The sequence below is a fragment of the Pelmatolapia mariae genome, linkage group LG16_19 (genome assembly GCF_036321145.2).
Source record: "Pelmatolapia mariae isolate MD_Pm_ZW linkage group LG16_19, Pm_UMD_F_2, whole genome shotgun sequence".
NCBI lineage: Eukaryota > Metazoa > Chordata > Actinopteri > Cichliformes > Cichlidae > Pelmatolapia > Pelmatolapia mariae.
Genome location: NC_086241.1, coordinates 63807150 through 63830922, shown reverse-complemented (window position 1 = coordinate 63830922; position 23773 = coordinate 63807150). Strand labels below are relative to the sequence as shown.

The following is a 23773-nucleotide window of genomic DNA, read 5'->3' as shown; positions in this document are numbered from 1 at the left end:
AATACAAAATGCAGTTTTTAAATGATCAGTTTCACTGACTCGTCTGAAAATGAGTGAAAAAGGAGCCAATGTCCAAATAAAATTTCCTCCAGAAAGCCTGGAAATGTAATGCTCAAGATGACTTTTAAAAACACACAAATGCCTGGCTCCTTGGAAGCAAAGTATAAAGAAATGAGGGATGACTCAACACTTTTGCACAGTACTGTCAAAAATAAAATTAGAAATGCTCCCACGTCGTCATAAAACCTGGTATTTAAATTTGACTTACTTCCGATTGAATGACTGAATGCACATCGCACTGTAATTTTATATGTAAGCCAGAAGTTAGAAAGTGCTCGACTATGTCACATGGTAACTACAAACGATCGCCTCCTTTGGCGTTAAGATTCAGTCTCCATATTAGGTTTCATGTCGTGAGCTCGTGTAGAAAATGAAGTTGATTCTGAAAAGTCTTTCCTGGGTTTGTTATTCAAGCCCGAGTGACGCGCACGCAGAGCTTTTGCGCGTCTCCAAGAGACGCGTTGTGTGCTGAATGTGTGCACAGTTCTGTCCGTGTTACCGAGGTAACGGACCTCCTGGGATCGCTATCCAATCAAAACCCGAAACCAAGGTGTTTGGGCCAATCCGATTCCCAGTCTGTTTTGTTTGACACCTAGTTCCTCCAATTGCCTTCTCGGTGTCTCTATAGCTGGCAACGCTCCTACCTTCTCAGGTTAGTCCGTTGTTGGTTGAGCGCTGGATCAGTGTCTACGCTTGGCTGTTCAGAAGTTTTTCATTTCGAGCAAAAAATGAGGGAAATAGTTCATCTGCAGGCCGGCCAGTGCGGCAACCAGATCGGTGCGAAGGTGAGAGTGATAGTGGTTTTAAAGTTGAGTTTGAGTGTTTGAAGTTCGAGTACGCGGGCCGCTAAATTAAATTAGCGCCAGAGCTAATCATAGCGCTGCTGAGTTTGACTGAGCCGACTGATTTAATCGTTTTATTCTGTCCCTGTGTGTGTGTTCTAGTTCTGGGAGGTTATAAGTGACGAACATGGCATCGATCCCACCGGGACTTACCACGGAGACAGCGACCTACAGCTGGAGCGAATCAACGTGTACTACAACGAGGCTACAGGTTAACTTCACACTGCACAGTCTGATCTAATTTCTGGGTGAGCTGAGGTAATTCAATAGCCAGCAGAAACCTGGTTAGTACAGCCACCGTCCAGTAGGGGGGGCATTAATCAACCCCCCCCCCCCCCGCCTTTCAGAGTCAGGGGGCTTTTTCTTGGCTCTCCTTCCTGGTTACCGTCACTCAGTTTCCAAGACAAAACAACAAAAACAAACCCTCGCCTAGCAATGGTGCCCACAAATTAGACTGTACCCGCTTTAACTCACACTTTGGACTGGGGTGATATTATCACTAAGTTAAAGGGGAAACGCGTTAAATATGTTCATGCAGTTTATGACAACTGTAAAATTTTTATAGTTAAGTACAGTAAATATGTGTGTATACTAGTTTCTGCAGTGGGTTTGCTCATGTCATAGTCTGGGTGATTCTACGGTGACGTATGTCTCTGCCCCACCCCCGGCCTTTGCAGAAACATTTTAGGGTTACAGTTTATTTATGTGTTTAAAATAAACATGTTATTTAAACAGTTCCTGAGTTATCAGTTTGGCAGTGTTCGTTTTTAATCTGTCATAGAGTGGCCCAAGCACCACAGTCAGCTATAGCGGCTAAGCGCTGTGATTTCATATGAAGTCCAGAAGTGAATGAATGAATAAATAAATAAATAAGTTATACAATAGACACAATATGTGTCTATTGTGTCTATCTTACATTTGTAAGATATGTAGAACAAATATAAAAATGTATAAAGAAAGTAATGATCCTATGAAGTTGCCTCACCGGTGTTACTGTGGAAAAACGGCCTATTATGAGTTCACTTCCTATTACTAATTTCCTTAAGCTCTGTAAAGAATTCATCATACCACCTCCCAATTTTGTGAGCACAATATGACAACATGTGGATTTTATGAAAGGGACTTGTTAAAAACAGCCGTTACTTACTCAGTAACACCGGTGACTCCTATGTTCAGAGGAACTTTTTGCATAAAATATTTGTATTTTATGCAAAAAGTTTGCTGATAGAGCTCGGAGGATTATTAAGGATTTATAACTGATATTAAACAGGTGCCCTATCCCTAAACCAATTATATAATCTTGAAGTTAAAAGTGTGGCTTTTTTTTGTCATCTGTCTTCACCAGGTGGGAAGTATGTCCCTCGTGCGGTCCTGGTGGACTTGGAGCCGGGCACAATGGACTCTGTGAGGTCCGGCCCCTTCGGTCAGGTGTTCAGACCTGACAACTTTGTCTTTGGTGAGCCTTTGAAAGCTGAACATTCATTCATTCATCATCCTGGCTGTAGAAAAGTAAAATGGAAAGTATTTTGACCAAAGGAAAAAAAATCTGTGTTTGTTTGTTTTAATTTGTCTGTATGTACTTATTTGTTTGTTCAAAAAACCAGTGGAATAGTACGTTTTCAAGTGATGTTTCATGTTTGGCTGCTCACTGTAAGTAAATTGTGTTTTAAATATGGAAATGGAGTCAGTGGTGTCAGATGTCTATATTTGCTTGTGATACACAGGTCAGAGCGGGGCAGGCAACAACTGGGCTAAAGGCCACTACACTGAGGGGGCGGAGCTGGTGGACTCAGTCCTGGATGTGGTGAGGAAGGAGGCAGAGAGCTGCGACTGCCTCCAGGGCTTCCAACTCACGCACTCCCTGGGCGGAGGTACGGGCTCCGGCATGGGCACGCTGCTCATCAGCAAGATCCGCGAGGAATACCCGGATCGCATCATGAACACTTTCAGCGTGGTTCCCTCCCCCAAGGTCCGTATTCGACATCCACATCATTCCAGATTAACTGTGTGGGGCTCTGCCCGCCCTTAATTGCGCCTTCTCCTTCTTCAGGTGTCTGACACGGTGGTGGAACCATACAACGCCACCCTCTCTGTCCACCAGCTGGTAGAGAACACGGATGAGACTTACTGCATCGATAACGAGGCCCTGTACGACATCTGCTTCCGCACGCTGAAGCTCACGACGCCCACCTACGGCGACCTTAACCATCTCGTCTCGGCCACGATGAGCGGCGTTACCACCTGCCTCCGCTTTCCAGGCCAGCTCAACGCAGACCTGAGAAAACTGGCCGTGAACATGGTGCCGTTTCCCAGGCTGCACTTCTTCATGCCGGGCTTCGCACCCCTGACCAGCCGCGGCAGCCAGCAGTACAGGTTAGAGCAGCCGAATACTGTTAGCAATGCCTATTTCGAGTTTGAATTAAATCTCAACTAAAATATCTGTTCATTTTCCTAGGGCGTTGACCGTTCCCGAGCTAACCCAGCAGATGTTCGACGCCAAGAACATGATGGCAGCATGCGACCCACGCCACGGGCGCTATCTCACAGTTGCTGCCATCTTCCGAGGCCGCATGTCCATGAAGGAGGTGGACGAGCAGATGCTGAACGTGCAGAACAAGAACAGCAGCTACTTCGTGGAGTGGATCCCCAACAACGTCAAGACGGCCGTCTGCGACATCCCGCCGCGCGGCCTCAAGATGGCTGCCACATTCATTGGCAACAGCACGGCCATCCAGGAGCTGTTCAAGCGCATCTCTGAGCAGTTCACCGCCATGTTCCGCCGCAAGGCCTTCCTTCACTGGTGAGAGACACCCTGGTCCGTTTGTAGCCCGAGTGCATGCCCTCATGCGACGCGTTAATCACCTCACCGCTTCTGTTTCAGGTACACTGGCGAGGGCATGGACGAGATGGAGTTCACGGAGGCCGAGAGCAACATGAACGACCTGGTGTCCGAGTACCAGCAGTACCAGGAGGCCACGGCCGAGGAGGAGGGAGAGTTCGAGGAGGAGGGTGAAGAGGACATGGCCTAAAAATCAGCCACGGCTCTTTCTTCTTTTTCTCCCTTTTCTTCTTTCTATGCAACAGTTTCAGGTTAATGCGGGGTAGACGTCAAGAAGTTAAACAACTTTTTTCTTTTCTTTTTTTTAAGAACAAAAGTTGTCATATAACACCAAGTTATTTAGAGCGTACAGGTGATCTCCACGCTTTTATGTGTTACATGTTTGTTTTTGTTCCCCATCTTTAAATATGAATGTTTTCAGCCTGTTCTTTCTTTTCTGGTTAGCGTCACCTCATCATTGCACTCTGTTTCTAAATGGATGGTGTCATTAAAGGGAGCCTGACGCTTATTACAGGAGGTGTGATCAAAAAACTCCATTTAAAAAAGATGTAGCAGTAAATAGAACATTAAATGTCCTGTTTGTGTAGATCACTTACCCTTTGCACTGTTTGATGTCACCACAGATTTTGAACATGACCCAGCTTTAACATGTGCTAATGAGAGAATGTAACACTGACTAATTCATGGCACTTTCTCCCGATTTGTAACACTTAACGTTTAATGTAGAACATAATTTTTTTTTTAAGTGAAATTAAATATTTAAGATTTATTCTAAATGAAAGAACACTGAGAGCGTCAGGAACTCCTCACTCCCACCTAACTTTGTGTGCTTGTTCTGATTTTGTAGAAGAATTTAAATAAAGTTAGTCTTTTTTTTTTTGTAGAGGGGTGCAGTACAGCCATGATATTTTTACATTATCATGAGCCATCTTTCTGCTCATATCCCTTCTATCCTAGCAAATGCGTGTGACATCCAAAACTTCCTCAATTTGAAATGGCGAATTCCCTGTTGGGGTTAATAAAGTTTGGTGCTACATATGGTGGATTACTTCTACTTTTGTCTTTTTGTCTACTTAAAAACAAATGAGTCAGATGTGTTCTCGGCATGATGAGTGCAGGTGTTTGTGCAGTAGTGCAGTGGGGGTAAAGATGAGCCATATTTAAGTTCACTTTTAGCAAAGAAAACATTTAATATTCTGAGTTTTTATACACACATGGCTGCTGACTAAAAAGCATTTCATTGATAAAAATGTAAATGTCAAATTCTCTTTTTTTTAAAAAAGGAAAAAGCTAAGTTAAATTTAAGATCCAATGTGAAATATGTGTGTATTTGATTCTGGCCTCTCTAATTACTGGTGGCTCGTTTTAAATCATAGAACTAAAAACAATGGATATAGTTTATAGATTTACTCTTTAATTTTTATGATTTAGCATTACCTTCCCCTAATTTTTAACAAATTTCATCATTTTCACAGAATGCTGGATAATTGTAGTTAAATGTTTATATCTGAATCACTGGTTAGCCTGATGTGGCCAAGTCTGCTCATCTCCTGCTGTCAAACTTAAGGGGTGGAGTGAGGAACAAAATGCAGAATGGGGAACAAAGTGGATGAAATTAAGAGGAGATGATAGCAGCAGTGAATGAGGAAAGAAGCAGAGAGCTTGGATATAACCAGAGAATGCAATGAGTTGAAAGCTCTCTATGTAACATCTTACTTAGCCTTTCCAAGGCAGAAACACCTTCCCGTCTGCTGTGCTCTGGGAGTTTGACACTCACACACATCCTGAGCTGCTATTTGAAGGCCCTTGGGGACGGTTGCTATGGGTCGCTCCCCAGCTGTGACAATAAACAGGCTCTGCTGTCCCCTTAGGAAACATAACATTTGTCAAAGTGGGAGAGCAACTGAAACTGCTGCAGGTCTACTTTCCATCATGAACACTGGCAGGTAATGGTAGACTTGAGCCAGGGACTTCAAAACAGCTTGCTCTGACAGCAATCTGGGAAGATTGTATAGAGCAGGCATTTCAAGAGGAAGCTGGCCAAGTACCAGGGGCTTCTGGAAGATCGCAGGAGACAGAACAACTAGAAAACCCACAGATCAAAACACCTGGTGCAGCAGGTGTAACTTAAATGAGACATTTCATCCTGTCTGTGTAAATGTGGTCAGATTTTTGAATCATCAGTTCAACCGACTGTACATAATTTGATGTTATCCCTGCCATGAACTGCAAACTGCTGGAACTCCTGCATCTCTGTCCACAGAGAAGCAAGTTTGATATCACCATTGACGGAGAGGATGTCGATTAAGACAAAAACACAAAGTCAAATGCTTTCTGGTGATATCTTTGGAGGAGTAAAGTGAGGCTTTCAAATCTAAGAACACTGTGTGAACTGTTAGGCATGGTGGTGGTAGCATCATGCCAGTGGTACTGGTACATTACACAAAAGGTATGGAATAATGAAGGAGGATTACCTCCTAACTCTTCAGTTTCACTTCAAATCAGCAGGTAGAAATACAATCTTGTTTTATTGGGTCATTAAACATGTATGCTGTATAATCGTTACAGAAATCAGTAAAATCCCAAAACTAACACGACATTCACGCTCATGACAAGTGGATGCAAACTTCAGACCACAGCTTTATATATGTCAGTCAGTTTTGGTGCAAAAGAGTTCCCTGCAACATTCAGAGGTCTTTTTTTGTTTTAAACTAAGGCTTGACCCATATTTTTATCTGCATACTCAGATGTTTTACATCAGGGGGAATTTTGCATTTGGCGATAACCTCTGTTTCAGATCTGTACATGCAAAATAAAAGCTGCTTATGTGAAGTTTGTTTCCTCGTTCTGTCCGGACATGCCACAGATTTGATCTTTATCCACCTTCATCAGTATAATGGCTACTTTCCTTTAACCCTTGTCCAGCTGCACAGCCACACAGCTAACAATAGCATGTTTTTGTGCTTGTTTGAATAAAGCTCAGTGCAAACACTCATCCATGTCGGGTATTTGACTTCATTTCTGAGTCTGCTTAACCTGCCACAATTATCATGGCCAGAATAATGCACCATTGTGAAAAGTTTACTGCAGTGTGTCGGGTAAATTAGAGTCTAAATTTAATGAAAGACTGAAGAGAACAAGACAAAATTCAGATTTGCAAACTGTTTCTTTTGAAAAAGTGGGGAAATCAAACTGCATTTGATCATGAGAAGATTTTACATCTAACTAATTCAAAGGGATTTATCAGAAGCCATCGGAGAGAACAAGAACCTGCCGATTGCAGATGAAGGGAAATAATCCTGAATATTTAAATGACAGATAACAAACAAATGTCATTATGATTGGACACTTCCTGGTCCTGTTTCTTTCATTTACATGAAACTAAAGAAAGAAAATCACCAGCATGCACATCATTTACAAAGTTTGCTCTAGGTCCACAAACTGCTCCCCTTTTTTCCTCTGGTGTGCCTGTAGTTTGCTTTTTATTGCTATATACACAGGAATGATCATGAATGCTTTCAAACTAATATAAGATGATATGAAGATAAGTTAGAGCATTGTTTTTGAAGTCAAAGTAAAGCTGACTGTTTGTTATCTAATGCACAAAGTTTATTTGATTGTGAATTCATACTTTTTTTTCCTCTCGTCTGTTTTTTAAAAATTTTTTTATCCAGTTTTGGGATTTATCAGCCGTAAAGGCGCCTGCCTCCTCTTGAATAACAGGAATGCCTGTTTTCCAGAAGTCATGAAACCGCGACTCCATTATGCAGCTGACCCATGACACAGTGACAGGATTTAGTAAACATTAATCGACCTTCTGTGCCTTACCTTATTTCCTGCCGTGTGTATACCAAACAAACTTGAAACAGCTGTTTCACATACAGACACTACTAGTCATGCCTGTTTTTTTTTCCCATATAAACCACACTGACAAGCCACATATGTACGTTCACCACTCACTTTCTTGTACTTGCTTGGACACTGTTTTGCCAGGGCCACCTTAATTATTTGTGGCATAGATTCAACGTGCTTTTTGGTCCACGTTGGCACAACAGTGTCACACAGTTGCTGCAGACTTGTCAGCTGCCCGTCCATGATGGGAATCTCCTGTTCCACCACATTCCAAAGTTTCTCTATTAGATTGAGTGACTGTGGATGTAATTTGAGTACAGTGAACTCATTGTCATGTTGAATGAACCAGTTTGAGATGAGTTGAGCTTGAGTTTTCCCACTGGAGGCAGCCATCAGAAGATGTGTACACTGTGGTCATAAAGGGATGGTCATGTTTAGCAGCAATACTCGGGTAGGGTGTGGCGTTTGAATGATGCTCAGCTGACACACAGTGTGCCAAGAAAATAGCATTACACCAGGCAGGATGGATCCATGCTTTCATGTTGTTCACATCAAACTCTGACCCTACTGTCTGAATCCATCCATCCATCCAGCAGAAATCAAGACCCATCAGCTCCGGTAACATTTTTCCAATTTCCTAGAGTCCAATTTTGGTGAGGCCATGTGAAGTGTCACCTCAGTTTATATTTCTTAGCTGACAAGAGCACTGTAGCATGGTCTTCTACTGCTGTAGCTCATCTGCTTCAAGGTTGACGTGTTTTGTGCATCAGAGATTCTTCTGCATACTTAAGTTGAGTCGAGTTACTCCTCTGACCTCTGGCATCAACAAGAGATTTTCACCCAGAGAACCGCCTCTCACTGGGTACTTTCTCTATGTCCAAAGTCACTTAAAGAAATACGAATAAGAAAGAAATATGATGAAATATGATGGATTTTGTTTTATTTGTTGTTGTTTTTTAAATACTTAATGGCAGTTCAGCATTTTGTGCATGACATAAAACATCATACCATCTTTGGGCCTCTTCTCACTGAAAAATCATGAGGAAAGAAAAAGAAATAAAAAAGGAGGTTTCAGACAGCAGCTGTAATATTGAGACAGTAATATTTCATTTACACCAGCAATGGTGACAGTTATGCTCAATAGTCTGTGTGTGTTAATTCACCATCAGTAAACACTGTAAGTGCTGGAAAATGTCAGCGAGTGGCTGCAACATCCATCCATCCATCAACAAAAACAATATGAGTAACAACAAAGGCTGTACGAACGCACCTGCTCCCCGACGTCCACGACGAGAACGAACAAATTCATATTTTCATTAGGTCAACAGAGCAACACACCCCAGTTTATCCCAGAGGTTTTTCCTAAGTTCCTGCTCAAACAGCAGAACTGTGAACTGCTCATGAAAGGAAGTTCAAAGAGTGAAAAAAAAAGAAGCAAAATACAATCAAAACAATTGGGTTTAGGCCTAATAACGTCCAGCATGTGGAGACATGCCTGGGTGTGGCAACAAAGATAAAACAACCACAGAGTTCATTCCTCATCAAAAGTCTCTCACAGAAATCCGGAATGACTCCAACCAAAGAAAAGCACACATAGAGTTTAAAATACAGAAAACCTCCGGTTTAAGAGTTAGTAAGAGTATTGTTTTTATACTTTTGATTTGCCTGCTGCTCTTCTAAAATCTGCCAACTCCTCAAGTTGGGAACCAGCTGGTGGGAGTGAAAAACAAGAAGGACAGAGGGGATAAAGTGGAGAGGAAAGAAAGGAGACAAGGGAAAGTCAGCCTCGGGGTTTGAGAATTTAGCCGATTATATACTCGTAGTGAGCCGTTCACTACAAGGAGAAAGAAAATATCAACGGATTCTCCTACAGCACGGAAAATGGAAAGTTCATAGCAGTGAAATAAGGCCACATGGGACATATATATGAATAAATAAATAAATGGGGGAACTATATCATATCTGATAATTCATTAAAAAAAGAAGAAATGATGAGAGGCACTGTGCGTTTTTTGCTGTTAACAGAAGGATTACACTGATCAATATTAAAGGGGACCTATTGTGCTCTTATAGGCTGTTACAGTAGCGGGTTATTATTTTAATGATGGCCAGTCTGTGTGTGCAAGATTACGAACCCAGTGAGAGCAGAAAGCTCTGACACAAGCTTCTGGCTGTCAAAACAGAGACTCCGCCCACTTTCTCTTTACAAGGAGCTGCCAATGAGAAGATAGCTGGGCTAAAGGGGGAGGAGCTACTTGAGCAAGACAGAGATGGCTTATTTCAACCTGATATCACGGTCCACCATTTCTCGCTTTGCCTCTCCAAAACATGAAATGTACACGCATGCAGAAGTTGCAGTAACAGCAGAGGGAGATATTTTATTTCAACCAACATGAAAATAATCACGGGAAAGTTTTTAAACAGACATTATTAACACATTTACATGTATATACATATTAGCCCCCGAGCTAAATCGAGTCTAAAGATTAAGGACCCTGGAATGTACTTCATACGTTTCTTGCTCACTACCGACTTTGTGGCTTTAAATACATTATCTCCCCCTGCTGGTAATGCAACTTCTGAAGGTGTGTCCATTTCACATTTTGGAGAGGCAAAGCGTGAAATGATCAAGGTGGTCCAGCATCTCTATTACATGTTTTGCTTTGATACTGGGTTGCTTACTTTGAACTGCGAATCATGCAAAGCTATTTTAGTAAAGGAGCAGAATAAGTTCACTTTAAAGTTTTAATCAGATCTCAATCATTAAGAGTCATCCACATCCAAAGTGATGGGTATGATGCGGGATTTACACTCGACATGTAATGCAGTTTAACGGATTAAAATACAAGGTGTGAGTAGAAGGTCTGTCCATTAAATATATTAAAAAAAACACACCTGACATTTGGCCCATCTCCCCTTCAAAGTTTGAATTTTGGATTTTCTTGGATCTCTCTTCCTTTCTTCTTGGATGGAAGTCCCGTTACGAGCTTTAGGAGGCCTCGAAACTTTTGTGTCAAAATGAGTTGTTGAGGAGAGCTCGGTGTTCAGGTACAGCCAATTTTCAGCTGAAAACTCTGAAAGCATCAGGTCAGGAGCAGAGTTGGACTTTTTAAGGCAGAGATATTCACTGTGAACTGCGAATAGTTCACACAGCCGCTGTAGACTTGTGGCGGAGTTTGTAATGGGTCTAAATTTAATTTATTTCCTGTATAGCACATTTAGTACATTTCACAATTTCTTCTGGATATTTGACATTTTGGGACATTAGGGGCTGAAATAATGCATAAAATTAAAATTTAATCCCAAAAATCACCTTTCTGTGAGTATTTGGGATGTCAAAGTAACACTTTATGATATCCATAGCCTCCTAGGTGAGGTGCGCTAGGCATGTCCTACCGGGACGAGGCTGTGGGATGGACCCAGAACACGCCTCAACTCCAGTTAAGCTGGAGGAAGTGGCTGGAGAGAGGGAGGTCTGGGTTTCTCTGATTAGGCTGTTCCCCCCACAACCTGGCCCTGGATAAGAGGAAGAAGAACGACGGATGGCACTACAACCAGCTGCTTTGAATACGGCAAGTATGTTTTTTTGTCTAGCAGCAGGTGTAAATAATTATTTTAGGGATTTAGCATGTGCACCCCCAACCAGTTTCTGTACAAATGGATAAACACTTTCCAGGTGGACTGGGACCATCTTTTTGTTGTAGATCTGTATCAGAGGTGGTAAAAATGAGAGGAAATCATAACGAGAAGAAACAGTTGCAGAAACTTCTAGATAAATCTGAAAGCCAGTGGCATCATTCACCAGTCACGCCAGCACAAGCTTTGCTCAGCATCCGCCCTTCTCGTCACACCCGGCGCTCTGTGACTTCATCATCTTCCTCAAAATTAAGTTCTAGGGTCACTGAGGGACAGAACGGGGCTTCCAGGGAATTATCTGGAAAAAGCAGCCACTTTAACTGAGGAGCAGCAGTGCACAAACACACAACAGTATCGGCTCAAAATGCTGTTATCGATCATGTGGCGTGTTGCCAGAAAGGCAACCTTCTGCGTCGGGTTCACTATTCTCCACAGAAAGGGTTGAAGCAAAAAAATGAGACACTAATAAGACAACTCAGATGGGCGTCACCGTTCACCAGTCTGTATCTGAAATAAAAAGCACATCTGACGTCCCGGGCACTGAAAGCTGTGTGAGACATTCCCTTTGTCCTGCCTAATAACATCAGATGTTTGTAAACTCGTTGTGCGTTTCTGTGACCGCTGCTGAGGTAACAAACCCGAATGGTCTGTTCATCGCGTCTCTGTTCGCTCCGTTTCCCTGTCAGCCTCCCTCCGATGTGACCGATGAGCACAGTTTTAATTCAGGGAACAGGTCCCAGAGGGGACTCTGAGCGGGACGAGCGCCGCTTGGCATCACTGTAAGCCGCCACATTCGGCAGGCGCAGACGAGGACGCGAGAACCACTGCTTCCTCTTCCTGCTGAACCTCTCTGACAGCCAAGATGCGAGTGAGCATGCTCTGTAGAGTGGCGGCATCCAATGGTTGAGAAGTGTACCAGTGGGGACTGTTGAGGTTAAAATGGAAATGATAAAAAACTGATTATTTTCACTTTACAGTGTCAACATAAATTTCTTTTCTGTTTTCTGATCTTTGTGAAATTTTATGGACAGAAAAAAGTAACTTTGCATGAGTCTCATGCAAATGTACTGTTTATAAGAATGAGGAAACCTGCAGTCAGCTGAGACTGAAGAAGTTACTTGGATGAGTGACGAAACGTTTCTCCAACTGAAAACGCTACGTCCAGATGAACAGAATCAACTTTTGGAGATTTACTTACCTAAATGATTGAGCATGCATCAAGAAACTTTGCATGAGGATGGCATCACCGAGGCTAAAGGCAATCCAATGAAATATCAGAGTGCGGGACCAGAGCCCCCCTCAAAAAATTATGCAAAATGACAAGGAAATTCTGTCTCGTTAGCTTGTGTTGATCACACAGCATTGAAATGCTTGCTGAAGTGTCGCTTTTGTAGAAAATACAGAAACAAAAATAACAAGACACCCATAACCAATTCAAGAAGCAACGCCTACACGTATGGTTTCACAGCTAAGCTTGGGGTAACAACGACGCTCTGACCTGTGTGTGTGGACGTTCTGTTCGGGCTGCAGGTAAAACATGTTGGTCTTTTTCTTCACAGACTCCGGGCTGTGGTGCACAAAGAAAGTAATGCGCTCAGTTTTCATTCCTGCAGCAGTGATTGCAAGTTTGTCTGTGTGTGAGTCTCACCATCTGGAGAGGTAGAACTCATAAAGTCGGACAGGACAGTGCAGAGGGTTGGTGACGTTCTCCATCATCTCCAGGTCCCCCTCATTCTCCGTCTGCCTTTTTCTGAGTCGTTCTGGACATAACGGGACACAAAAACCCAGCCGATCACTACTTCTGTGCATACTTTAGTTAAAGTCATTCACATGATTTCAGTCAACGATGCCCACCTGTCTCTTCAGAGCTGGGCGCACTGGCACTGCTTCTCTGGAATTGGAGGTAGTAGACTTTGCCAGCTCGGCTGCAGGGTTTAGAGTGGCGGGTGAAGTTGGAAAAAGACAGGCGCTGGTGCTTCTCCACGGTGTTGAAGTGGAAGTATTTGGTGCAGAAGAAGAGCAGTGTGTTGAGCAACACTATGGGTGAATAGGCGCCCAGCTGCTTACACTCCCACAGGTAGGACTCCTCGACACGGGAGGAAACAACGCCACCTGGAGGAAGAGAGATGTCTGGATCTTTTTGTTTGCTGGTTGGTGCTTAAAGCAAGATAAACATACTGTAAATATGTATCAAGAGTGAATTAATTCTTATTTTTGCTACAATGATATGTCTATTAAAGAAAATAGACGAGGAATAATTGAATAAAATCTATTTTATTCATCGTACCACTAGGTAGTAGTTTTGGTTTCCAGAGTTGAAGCATCCCAGAGATCTCGGAGGCAAACTGATTGTACAGCTGGTCGGTGAAGATGTTCTCTATGCGACCCATCATAAACAGATGCTGTCCAAACAGAGAGGGTGGGGGACGGAGAGGGTTGTTTTAGGAAAAAAAATAAAGAAACATGATGGAAACCAGTTGTGCAGTTTTTTGTGGGCACCTGTTGTATCCCCAGACAGAGGTAGAAGATGCTGTCCGGGCTGTAGGGCTCTCCGTTGGGGCGTCGCACTTCTTTTATGAAGCAAGACAGACCGAAGCTCAGCTCAGCGGAGTTGCAGTCAAGGACGTCTTCTTTCACTTCAACTGGATCGGCTGTTACGGGGATAATGAAATAAAGCGCAGGCAGTGCAGATTAAACAGAAAATTAATCAAGAACGAGGAAAAAAACTCACATTTTTGTGGCTGCTTGTTGCGTTGCTGGACCCAGCTTCTCCAGGCTTTAACCCCGTACAGGTGGTTCAGTTTGGAGGCGGCAGAAAGTGCCATGGCTGTGCCACGCTCCAGAGAACCAGTCCTCCGACGACCCTGAATAGTTGATGGAAAAAAAAAGGTTTTTATGGCCAGATTAGGTGCATTTTAAACATCATAACAACATAACATGGAAGTACAGGGAAGCATTCTTTGTTTTGAGTCCTGGTTTTTGGATCAGTAGGAGTTTTCAGCTACATTATCAGACAGGGTATGGGGAAATAAACCCCGCCCCCATCCTGATGGGTTCTCTGCCCAGTGCCTCCACATTTAAAACAATTCCCTAAGCACCCTTGACTGGCAGGAGTGGAAATAGAAGCGAGGAAGATTTGTTATGCTCTTACAGTATAATTCAAAACATACATGATTAAACATGGCTTAGGTGATTTTTTGTTGTCTTTTAAAATATACAAGTAATAAAATAAGCTGGCAAATTCCAAAGTCCATCATAGGGGGAAAAAAGAGACTCATGATCAATGATGTCGTACCCGTTTCCGGCCCGACGAGCCCTCTCTGGGTCTCTTCACTCCTCGCTGTGGAGCACATGACTTCTGATCCAGCGACTCTGCAAAAACAAACATTTCCAATTATCCTGCTTCTGTTGTTAGTGGATGATTTTCATCTTTCTTCTGTATTAATTCTATTCTTTTATTAATATCTATTAATCAGCCAAAATTTCTAGTGGCTTAATGTTCACCTAACAAGCACAGGATTCCTGGTTTGAGTCTGGAAGGAGAAGCAGCTTAAAAAAATAACAAAAAACCCTCCAAAATCAAACTTATGGAGCTATTATACTGAGAATTTCTGTTTTTATTTTTTTTGCTGTGCTTTTTATATTTTATCTTGTCTGTCTGGATTTCTTCTTGAACTTAGCATATACCGCTAAAGCAAATCTGAATCAAGTATATGTTATGCTTTCTTCAGCTGACTATCAGTGATGTCACATCTCACTAGAAGGGAAGTCATTTTCCAAGTCCATCATCGGGGAGGTTGGTGGTTGATCGTCGGCACAGCTGGCAGGAGGGTCGGTTGTCATTTGGCTCGTCTCTGGCTCTGGATCAGCTGCCTCTGGATTCTTATCTGAAGTCTGAGTAAGTGGTAGGTCAGCTCGGTCTTCTTCTTCCCTCAGAGTTTCCCCGTGATGAGGGATTGTGGGAGCGACCACTTCAGACTTCATGGCTCCACTCTCAGAGGTGTTCTGGTCTAGAGCAGTCACATACAAACCCAGAGGATCATGAAAACACTGCTGGAAGTGTTACATCTATTAAAACCAGGATCAGAACGCTCACCTGCACCGGACTCATCTCTCTGCTTTTCTTCCTCCACCAAAGAAGCCTCTGACTGGACAGCTGCATCTTTCGTGTCCTTGTTCAGTGGTGGAACCAGCATAGGTACTGGAACCTTAAAGAAAAAAATGGAAAGAAGTGTTTGATTTACTGAAACAATTATTTAAACGTTACAGATTGTGAATATAAAGTAAGAGGACCTACAGGCATGGGCATAGGCAGTGGAACAGGTGTGTGCTGGGAATACATGTTCATAGGCACTGGAATGAAGACCGGCACTGGGACTGGAACCATTAACACCTTCACGTTCTCCTCTCCTGCTGCCAGAGGAGGATGAAAGGGAGATAAAGAAAGAGTTAATCCTGTTTTTATGTGAAGCAAATGATTTGAAGAAGAGGAAAATTAAAGGTGAGACACAGGAGTGGACATCACGGGCCAATTAAACAAACTTTACAAGAGACCAAAAAGTGACAGTTTGGGGTTAGCCAAGAGGAATAAAAGTGGACCTCTTAAAACTACTTCCCAGCTCCACGTTTTTATTCCTGCACTCTACCCGAGTAGTTTTCCCATGATTCAGGGTTTGTAATAATCATTTTTAATCTTAGTCGGGGCCTCATCTTAACCAGCTGTTTGTGCTCCTGTCTGATGAAATTGATTAAAAAAAAAAGCTACCATTAATTTTTATTGTTTCCCCATACGATACTCATTGCACAACGGAAACAAAATTAAAAACAAAAACAATAAAAATGAATCCTCTGAGATTACTGAGCTTACAGTCACACTCAGACTCTAAGGAGCAGCTGTTATTAATTCACTCCAGAAAGGGATCTTAAAGAAGTAGGTGTATGTGTATGTACAAAAAGGTGGCATTTATTAATAAAAACATCTGAATGAAATAAAAGGAAATCCTGCTGGTGCCAGCATTACTAGCTGCTCTGGACCTAACCAAACTGTCTTTGCTACCAGCTGATCATTAGGATTATAGGTGACCCACAGAAACCAACAGCAAAAAACACCCAACTGATGGAGTCGGCTACAAAGATTACACAGAGAAAATCTGGGATTAGGGCACAGGGAAAAGTGGAAAGAGAGATTCCTTTCACAGTCTTATGATAAAAGTTAAAATGCTACCAATGTGACCCTAAAAGATCTGCTGTTTGCAGAGTCTTCTGATTTATTGGAACAGCAGTTTTTTGATTTTTCTGATAAACGCAATAACAAACATGTGGCCAGCAGATGTCGCCACTAAGATGTAGCTAACTTTTCTGATAGTGTCAGCTCACTCCATCAGAAAAAATTGATTTCTCATCACTGCTCCTGCATTTCTGAACCATCAGGGATGGCAAATAAAGCCAGCTGCCTCATGTCAGGACATGCCTTCTGTGAGCTGACATGCATTTATTATCAGACTGAAAAAAATCCCAGACAGCAATAAACCTTCACATAATCACAATAAATGTAAGACTTTAAAACCTTTCTTAATATCACTTCAATGATTACAATTGATTTGGAAATAAACATCAAATGTTGATGTCAGTTCAAAATGATCATTCTTTTGGTTTAATTTCAGAAAAATGTCCAAATGTTTTTATTTTTATTAAAAAAATAAGACCATCATGAAGTCCCACCACTTATTAAAAAAACCTCTGGCGTGCATGGTTTGCTTCATTGACATTTATTATTATTTTGACATCCTCACATATATACAGACTGTACTTTTTAGATGTTTAAGATACATATTTTATCAAGACACTGTTACTGTTGATTGTTTTATACCTAAAAAAAAAACAGCCGAGAGGACCCAAATGTGCCGAAAGGACGAAAACAAGAGAGCTGTAAGTCACCTGCAGCCACCTCATTAGGTGGAGAGGAGTCTAGGTATTTCACCTGAGTCAAATATCAGATGCTTTGTGGCATTTGGGCCACAAAACACCTCCTGTAACACATGTCGATCCCAGCAGAAGACTTTGGGCTCTTAAAACTATTAACTGCCTTAACTGAGCCACAATGTTAAGAGTCTGAGCTCCATCCTGATCATTTTGTCAGCATTTGTTGGCAAGCGGCCGAGATGAGGTTCAAATATGTCTGCTATCTTAAATTTGTACATGTCAATAAAAAAAAGAAAAGAAATAAACCATCACAACTGTTTGTTTTTTCGCAAATATAATTTATTTGCAGTTCTTGCTTTCAACCAAAACTTTCAAAAAACAGAGAAAATGAGGAGGAAATGAAACATGCAGATGCACGTACGGCAAAGTGGAATAAATATTAAAAATAAAACAGTGTACAATGGGTCGTTAAATAAAGTTCAGTAATGTTACAAACAGCTGGAATCAGTTCGACTTCAACTCAAGTCAGAATTGAAACCAAACTTGGTTCGCGAGACTGTATCAGTAGTGAGGTAATTTTCAAGAATCACACATTCATATCAAACAAAGTGTAACAGGATATAAAGTTAGACTGACATCAAATAAATGAATGAATGAGGTTTGCCAGACTCGAGACCGGTCAGACATTCAAGTGAGTGCAAGTTTTAACCTCAAAGATGGAACGCCTACCTGAGGTTTCAGTTGGGGATTTACAAACCTTCAAACTGCTCACATACTCCAGCTGGATTTTAATAGATTTACTCACTTGTAAAAGGGGGATCTGTTGTTTTTATAATTCAAGTATTTAATGCCAATGCTTTAAAGCAGATGGTAGTAGATTTTTACTCCGGGACTCTACCAGCTACCAGAGTAGCTTTGCATGATTCACAGTTGAAAATAATCCCCATTTATCTTTTACTAGGCCTGGCTGCAGCCCCTCGCTCTAGCATCCCTCAGAATGTAGCCGCTTTAGCCCCTCCCCTGTGATCTTAACAACAGGTGGGTGGGGTCTGTGCCTAAACGGACCATAAGGGAATAACCACTCTCAATGACATCATACAGAGCTGAGAGTTACAAAAAAAAAAACAAAAGGCCTGAAACTTAATGTTTCTTAAGAGCAGTCTGAAGCCGGATGTTTTACTTGCAAATAAACTGAAGTCACGGGCTGTTTTAATTGTGAGCATCCACAGTTGTTACAGTATATATGGAAAAGGGTAATAGGTCCTCTTTAATGCAGTCACCATCCTACACAATAAAACCACATGCATCCAAATGGGGTATCATCTTCATGAGAAGCTTATTGAGAAGCTAGAAGAGTTTAAAAAAAAAAGACCTTTCAGCTTATAAAGAAGAAAAAAAACTCTCACATCACAGGAAATGGAGGAATAGTAGTATGGATGAGGTGCCATCATGAATAATAATAATTTAAAAAAAAAATGAAATCCAAATTTAATAACAGGTTTTAATTATTTGACACAATTTTTCTCTTTCTTTCTTTCTTTAAATGAGTAAGGTCAGTGACTGGTCTTTTGTGGATCTCTTGCAAATACCCACCATACAAACTAAATACTCATAGCGGAAAGAAAATACTCAGCCATGTGATTAGGTCATAAATATTGCTGTCTTTACTTCATATAAAAATACACAGAAAGCCCCTTTAAGTGCATCATTTCTTTGTAGTGCCAGATTACAAGTATGAATTCACAAAAGTACTGAAATGAAATGAGGTTTTTTTGCCTTTGTTCTTAAGGCTCTGGAGGTAATCATAAACAACAAAACAATATATATATGAAGTAGTGTGGAAACATCGGTTAAACCCTGTAGTTTTCAATCTGTGTCCGAGCTCAGGGGAGAAGGGGAGGAGGAGGAGGAAGAGGAGGAGAGCGTCTCACGTTGGCAGATCAGGAGGCTGTGGAGAGAAAAACTCGGGTGACACACTCGACCCTCTCAAGAAGTCAGCTGGAAAATGCAAATTCATTTCAACAAATCACAGAAGCACAGCATTAACAGGTTTAAAAAACAAACAAACAAACAAACAAAAAAGGGCTGTAGTTGTTTTAAGACTCACAAACATTCACACATGCTGAATTCACAAGCTTTATTCTTTACATGTTATAAAGCAGAAGGGAATTTGTGTGTGCTCGGAAGACTCACCTTCAGTTTCCAGTTCGGGAATCATTTTGTAGATCAGTCGGGTGTGATAGAGCTCAAAACAGGGCACGGGGCAGAGGCTGGGCTCTCCTGAACACGTCTTACAGTAATACGACGTCTGCCTGCCCGACAGCTCGCTCCTGCTCTCACAATCTGTCTTTTCAAGGTGCTCCCCCTCCTCCTCGTCTTCTTCTTTTTTCTCCGTCTCCTCATCCTCTGCCCTCTTCTGCTTCTTCTCCGCTCCCTCTTCTTCCTCCACCCTCTTCCTCTTGTGCTGTCTGCAAACCTTGCAGTCTGAGTAAGTCTCTCTCTTGCCCAGGAAATGGCGCCCGGTTAGACGCGCTGGCAAGCCATCACACGGTTGTGTTTCTCCCTGACATTTTGGGCACGGTTGCGCTGGCGTGGAAGCTTGAGCTGACGGTTGGTCAGACTGCGAGGAGCTATCTAGCAGAGCTGGTGCAATTGTTAAAAACAGCTAATTGTGAGCAAAGATTGAAGAAAAATAAATAAATCAAAAAAGAAACACCAGCTGTGGACTGCGGGAACGCTGCTGCTGAGCATAGGATTCATTTTTATTTTAGGTGCATGGTGTTTAGATAGAGCAGTGACTGATACACATCAAATGTCAACTCTTAGTGAATGATGGCACAAATGGCAGCAAGTCTATCAGAATATTAGCCCACTGAGCTAAACTTTATATAAATCTAAATAAATTAAAAACAAAGAGGAAACTGTAATAGTTTTAGTCTGTCTGATGATGCTTCAGGGAAAGTGTTTGTTGAGACTTGTCTCAACGTCTGCAACACTTTCGAAAGTTCAGTGTTTTTATTATAATGTCTCTCATACACTGAAGGACTGAAACTGAAACTAATAAAAACTAAACCCAAACTAAATATTTACAACAATAAAATCTATAAGAAAATCAGCAAACCTAAAGTGGCCCTGAGAGGTCGAACAGGAACTTAAGAAAACACCAGCAAACAGAAAAGTGTTACAAAACAACACAAAACACAGAAGAAATAGAAAAGAAATAGAAAAACCCAATGTGAATTTTTTTCTATTTCCATTGTTTTATGTGCTTTTTGCGCCATTTGCTGGTGTTTTCTTAATTTGCAGTGTATTTGACGCCTCAAAGCCACTGTACGAATCCACTATGGAAAACTTGCTGAAATGAAATAAATCTGAAAGCACAAAGTCAAAAACATAAGAGTAAAAACTAATTAGAAAAAACCCCAGTGCACTCACAGTAACAGCATTAAAAGAACATGATTATTTTTAATACTGTGAATAACTTTTAGATTATTTATCTTGATTCCCTTTTTTAAGTTTCACTAGGAAAAACAATTTTATTGAGTCATACTGGTTTCTCTTTTTTTGTTAACATTTCGTCTTACAAAGTTGAGAAAATTAAGCTGAGACCCTGATGTTGACTTATATAAAATATTAGTTTTATGTGAGGCAGACGTTTAATACATAAAATATTGATTCTCTGTCTGTTGTTGGCTGACAAGAGGAATAATGCTGATAAATTTAACACTGGTAATGCTAATGGAACAGTTTTCCAGTAAGAAGTAAGGACACTGGGATTCATAAATATTTAAATATATGGAAAAACATCTTTTAAATTATCTAATCATTGCTGTTGAGACAAACATGCAAAGCTGTGACTTGTAAAACACCCCCAATAAACAAAGACAATGTAGTAGGTTTGTGTAAAAATCAACATATGTCCATTTAAAAACTTTCAGAAATTATAAATTTTTTTTAAAGGTGCATTACCCGTACATGTCTGTTAGTGCACTGTGTATTCACCAGGTGTTTGTTGCTGTGCTGTACTGAGTTTTACTGTCAGGAAGTTACTGAAAGTGGTGCAGCTCAGCTCCCAAATCTCACTAATCAACAGGCAAAACATGTTGAGGTGATTCCTGCAATTACCTCCTGATTCAGTAGAAGGCAGCTGGCACATGCTCTCTTGGTCCATGGTGAAGGGCCTGCAGAGAACGGACTTGTTCTTCATCTGACGCCGACGGGATGAAGGCACACGCATGGCATCGGTCTGGGTACTGGCCTGCATATTAAGTATCAAACAGCAACAATAAACGAGGCGGATCTGACTCATAATCATAAATTTGTTACAGTGGACAGTTTCTCCAACAGGAATCATTGGAGTGTCAAAAAGGGTGCCATTTTTTTAGCAGTCTGTGCTGTTTGACATCAGAGATGTAAATCTTGAGGCCACCTTAATGTGAAACTGCTCTCTGCAAGTCCAAACATCAGGTTTCAGCCTTTCTGAACTACAGCTCTATTAAGAATAACAATGGATACTGGGGCACCAGTTTAGCTCACAGGTTGAGCAGATGACCCTCTGCGTGTCTTCCCCACTCTCTCCCCCCTCTTCACTCACTGCATCATTAAGAATAGGAATGGATACTGGAGTCACTCGGACTGCATACTGACACTTAGTTGTACAGTGTGAACACACATTGTTTGATCTTTGTGGACTCTCTTTACACAGCATGCTTGAAACATGATCACAAATTTTGGGTGAAGTATCTAAGATGCACCATTTGGAGAAAATCTTCAGGTAGTTTCAACAAAGCAGTTTTCTTTATTTATTCTCTTTTAGATCTTTGAGGTCAATGAAAAATGCAAGTGACAGGTGATGTCGCCGTGGCTACGGCCATTTTTCATACAGAGTCTGCTGAGGTTAATTGCGATCTTTGCAACGTGCTCGGGAAGTTGACACTTGAGTACAGAATGCCACAGAGTAAAGAAAATAAATGAAAATGGACCCAGTAATATACACAATTGATCCTCTCTAATAATGTCAGGCAAAATCATCTAACCTGAGAGAACAACTACACACAGAAACAGTACATACGTGGTCGAGATTCTTGCCGTCTACATTGGAGGTCGGTAGAGCTCCTAAAAAATAAAACAAACAGACAAAACACAAAACCCCAATAATATGGTTATAATTAATAATATGATAATATGAGATCTGACATCACAAACACAAACCTCAATGACTTTAAATATTATCAGTTGCTTTAGCGGTAGCTATCTTTTTTAAATATCTGTACTGTGCTCATTACAGAGAAAACATTTACATAAGAGAGCTTCTCACTTATTGCAAATACTCACTCTAGAAAGGATAAAACGTTTAAAAACCAAATCTAAAGACACTAAATACACAAAAAATATTAGAATATTAGGACACTGGTTTTATGGATGTGTGCATGTACTAACCAGTCAGAGTGGTATCTGCTGACACGCTGGGCTGTGTGGCAGAGCCGTTGGCCAATGAGACGACGTCAGCTATGACTGGATTCATCTTTGAGGAGTGGTGGGGTTGGGTTGGAGCTGGAAGTAGAGACAAACGGGGTCAAACCCAGAATAGTGAATGCAATCCCTTCACCCAGATGCTTCAGTGTTTACCACGCAGACCTTACTTGGTATGTTTTGATTTAAACACCATTTGAGAAGCAGCTCTGTAGCTTTCTAAGTTTTTGCAGATTTGAAATAATTACTGCGCGTGTTCATGTGCTTTACAGTTTTGAACATTGTTTACCATATGGTGTCTGTGGCGCCGTCCCGTTACCGCTGCTGTGTTGGCTCGTCTCAAAGTGAAGGTGGCAGTACTGCTGTAGGCAGGGCAGGTTGCAGAAGTTACGCACCGAACCCAAACACTGCAGCTTCTCTGTCATGTAGCCCTGCTTCCTGCAACTGTCACACCGACCCATCTGCACCAAGACATAGGAAGACACGACCACATTCAACACGCTGCAAGAGGCATCGTGTGGTTCGGTGTATAGTGCAGTGGGGCAGCCGTATTCTCACCCCGTAGTAGAGTACAGTGTACTGGGACATGCAGTGGGGTCTGCAGAACTCCTCCAGCTTGCCTCCGTAGTGACTGTGCAGCATCTTCTGCGCAATGCCAGAGCAGTAGGTGCAGGGACGCCAGACATGCTCCTTGCTACGAGAAGTCAGGTCATGCTTGAAGAGCAGCTTACAGTCTGGAAAACACAGCAGGAGGGCTATTAACTCAGCACTACTACAAACTAGAGATGGCACGATACCACTTTTTTATGTCCGATACCGATACCGATATCATAAATTTGGATATCTGCCGATACCGATATTAATCCGATATAGTGTGTTTTTTAATCAATAAAACTGTTTTTTTTTTTATATCTTGCTGCATTTTGTATAAGTTCATACTCAAGTTTAAATAAACAACAACACTAAAGCTATTCTGTTATACCTGTATGTAAAAAATACACTGCACCCAAAATATTTCATAGTTCAGCAATACTGATCAATCTAATAAACTTAAACCTACTCCATCCTTCCTATTCTGGTATTTTAAAGAGTACTTAGCAGAAATATTAAGCAACCTAACTAATAGGGTTGCAAACTCCCAGCAAAAAAA

At 41.5% G+C, this 23773-nt stretch overlaps 2 protein-coding genes across 5 annotated transcripts in view; one reads left to right on the top strand and one right to left on the bottom strand.

Annotated features, from left to right (window-relative positions):
- Nucleotides 1–698: 698 nt before the first annotated feature.
- LOC134644222 (tubulin beta-4B chain) lies at nucleotides 699–4784 on the top strand. Its single transcript, XM_063497036.1, has 7 exons — nucleotides 699–845; nucleotides 1005–1113; nucleotides 2248–2358; nucleotides 2627–2871; nucleotides 2953–3275; nucleotides 3358–3702; nucleotides 3784–4784. Exons 1-7 carry the CDS (start codon nucleotides 789–791, stop codon nucleotides 3929–3931), a joined length of 1338 nt encoding a protein of 445 aa, XP_063353106.1. The 5' UTR covers nucleotides 699–788; the 3' UTR covers nucleotides 3932–4784.
- A 183-nt stretch (nucleotides 4785–4967) lies between these two features.
- Nucleotides 4968–23773, bottom strand: part of si:ch211-266o15.1 (zinc finger MYM-type protein 4) — a 34726-nt gene continuing 15920 nt past the window's right edge. The window contains exons 14-31 of one of the 4 annotated variants that reach the window (XR_010096472.1): nucleotides 23182–23357; nucleotides 22913–23084; nucleotides 22591–22704; nucleotides 22223–22266; nucleotides 21277–21409; nucleotides 15527–15642; nucleotides 15326–15437; nucleotides 14988–15239; nucleotides 14525–14601; nucleotides 13961–14093; nucleotides 13729–13880; nucleotides 13517–13631; nucleotides 13084–13341; nucleotides 12878–12989; nucleotides 12728–12796; nucleotides 10489–12154; nucleotides 8602–8621; nucleotides 4968–8479 (exon numbers count right to left, since the gene is read on the bottom strand). Coding sequence is in view for 2 of the 4 variants with exons in the window: in XM_063497033.1 (XP_063353103.1) it covers nucleotides 12004–12154; nucleotides 12728–12796; nucleotides 12878–12989; nucleotides 13084–13341; nucleotides 13517–13631; nucleotides 13729–13880; nucleotides 13961–14093; nucleotides 14525–14601; nucleotides 14988–15239; nucleotides 15326–15437; nucleotides 15527–15642; nucleotides 21277–21409; nucleotides 22223–22266; nucleotides 22591–22704; nucleotides 22913–23084; nucleotides 23182–23357 (2186 nt within the window). In the remaining 2 variants the exon portion in view is untranslated. Of the gene's footprint in view, nucleotides 8480–8505; nucleotides 12155–12727; nucleotides 12797–12877; nucleotides 12990–13083; nucleotides 13342–13516; nucleotides 13632–13728; nucleotides 13881–13960; nucleotides 14094–14524; nucleotides 14602–14987; nucleotides 15240–15325; nucleotides 15438–15526; nucleotides 15643–21276; nucleotides 21410–22222; nucleotides 22267–22590; nucleotides 22705–22912; nucleotides 23085–23181; nucleotides 23358–23773 lie in introns of those variants that run through there. The other 3 variants (XR_010096471.1, XM_063497034.1, XM_063497033.1) reach the window with 3 other exon arrangements.

Coding starts and splice junctions, on each gene's coding strand:
- LOC134644222 (XM_063497036.1), top strand. CDS start 789: ATGAGGGAAATAGTTCATCTGCAGGCCGGCCAGTGCGGCAACCAGATC. Junction 846..1,004: donor GCAACCAGATCGGTGCGAAG/GTGAGAGTGATA, acceptor TGTGTGTTCTAG/TTCTGGGAGGTTATAAGTGA. Junction 3,703..3,783: donor CGCAAGGCCTTCCTTCACTG/GTGAGAGACACC, acceptor CTTCTGTTTCAG/GTACACTGGCGAGGGCATGG.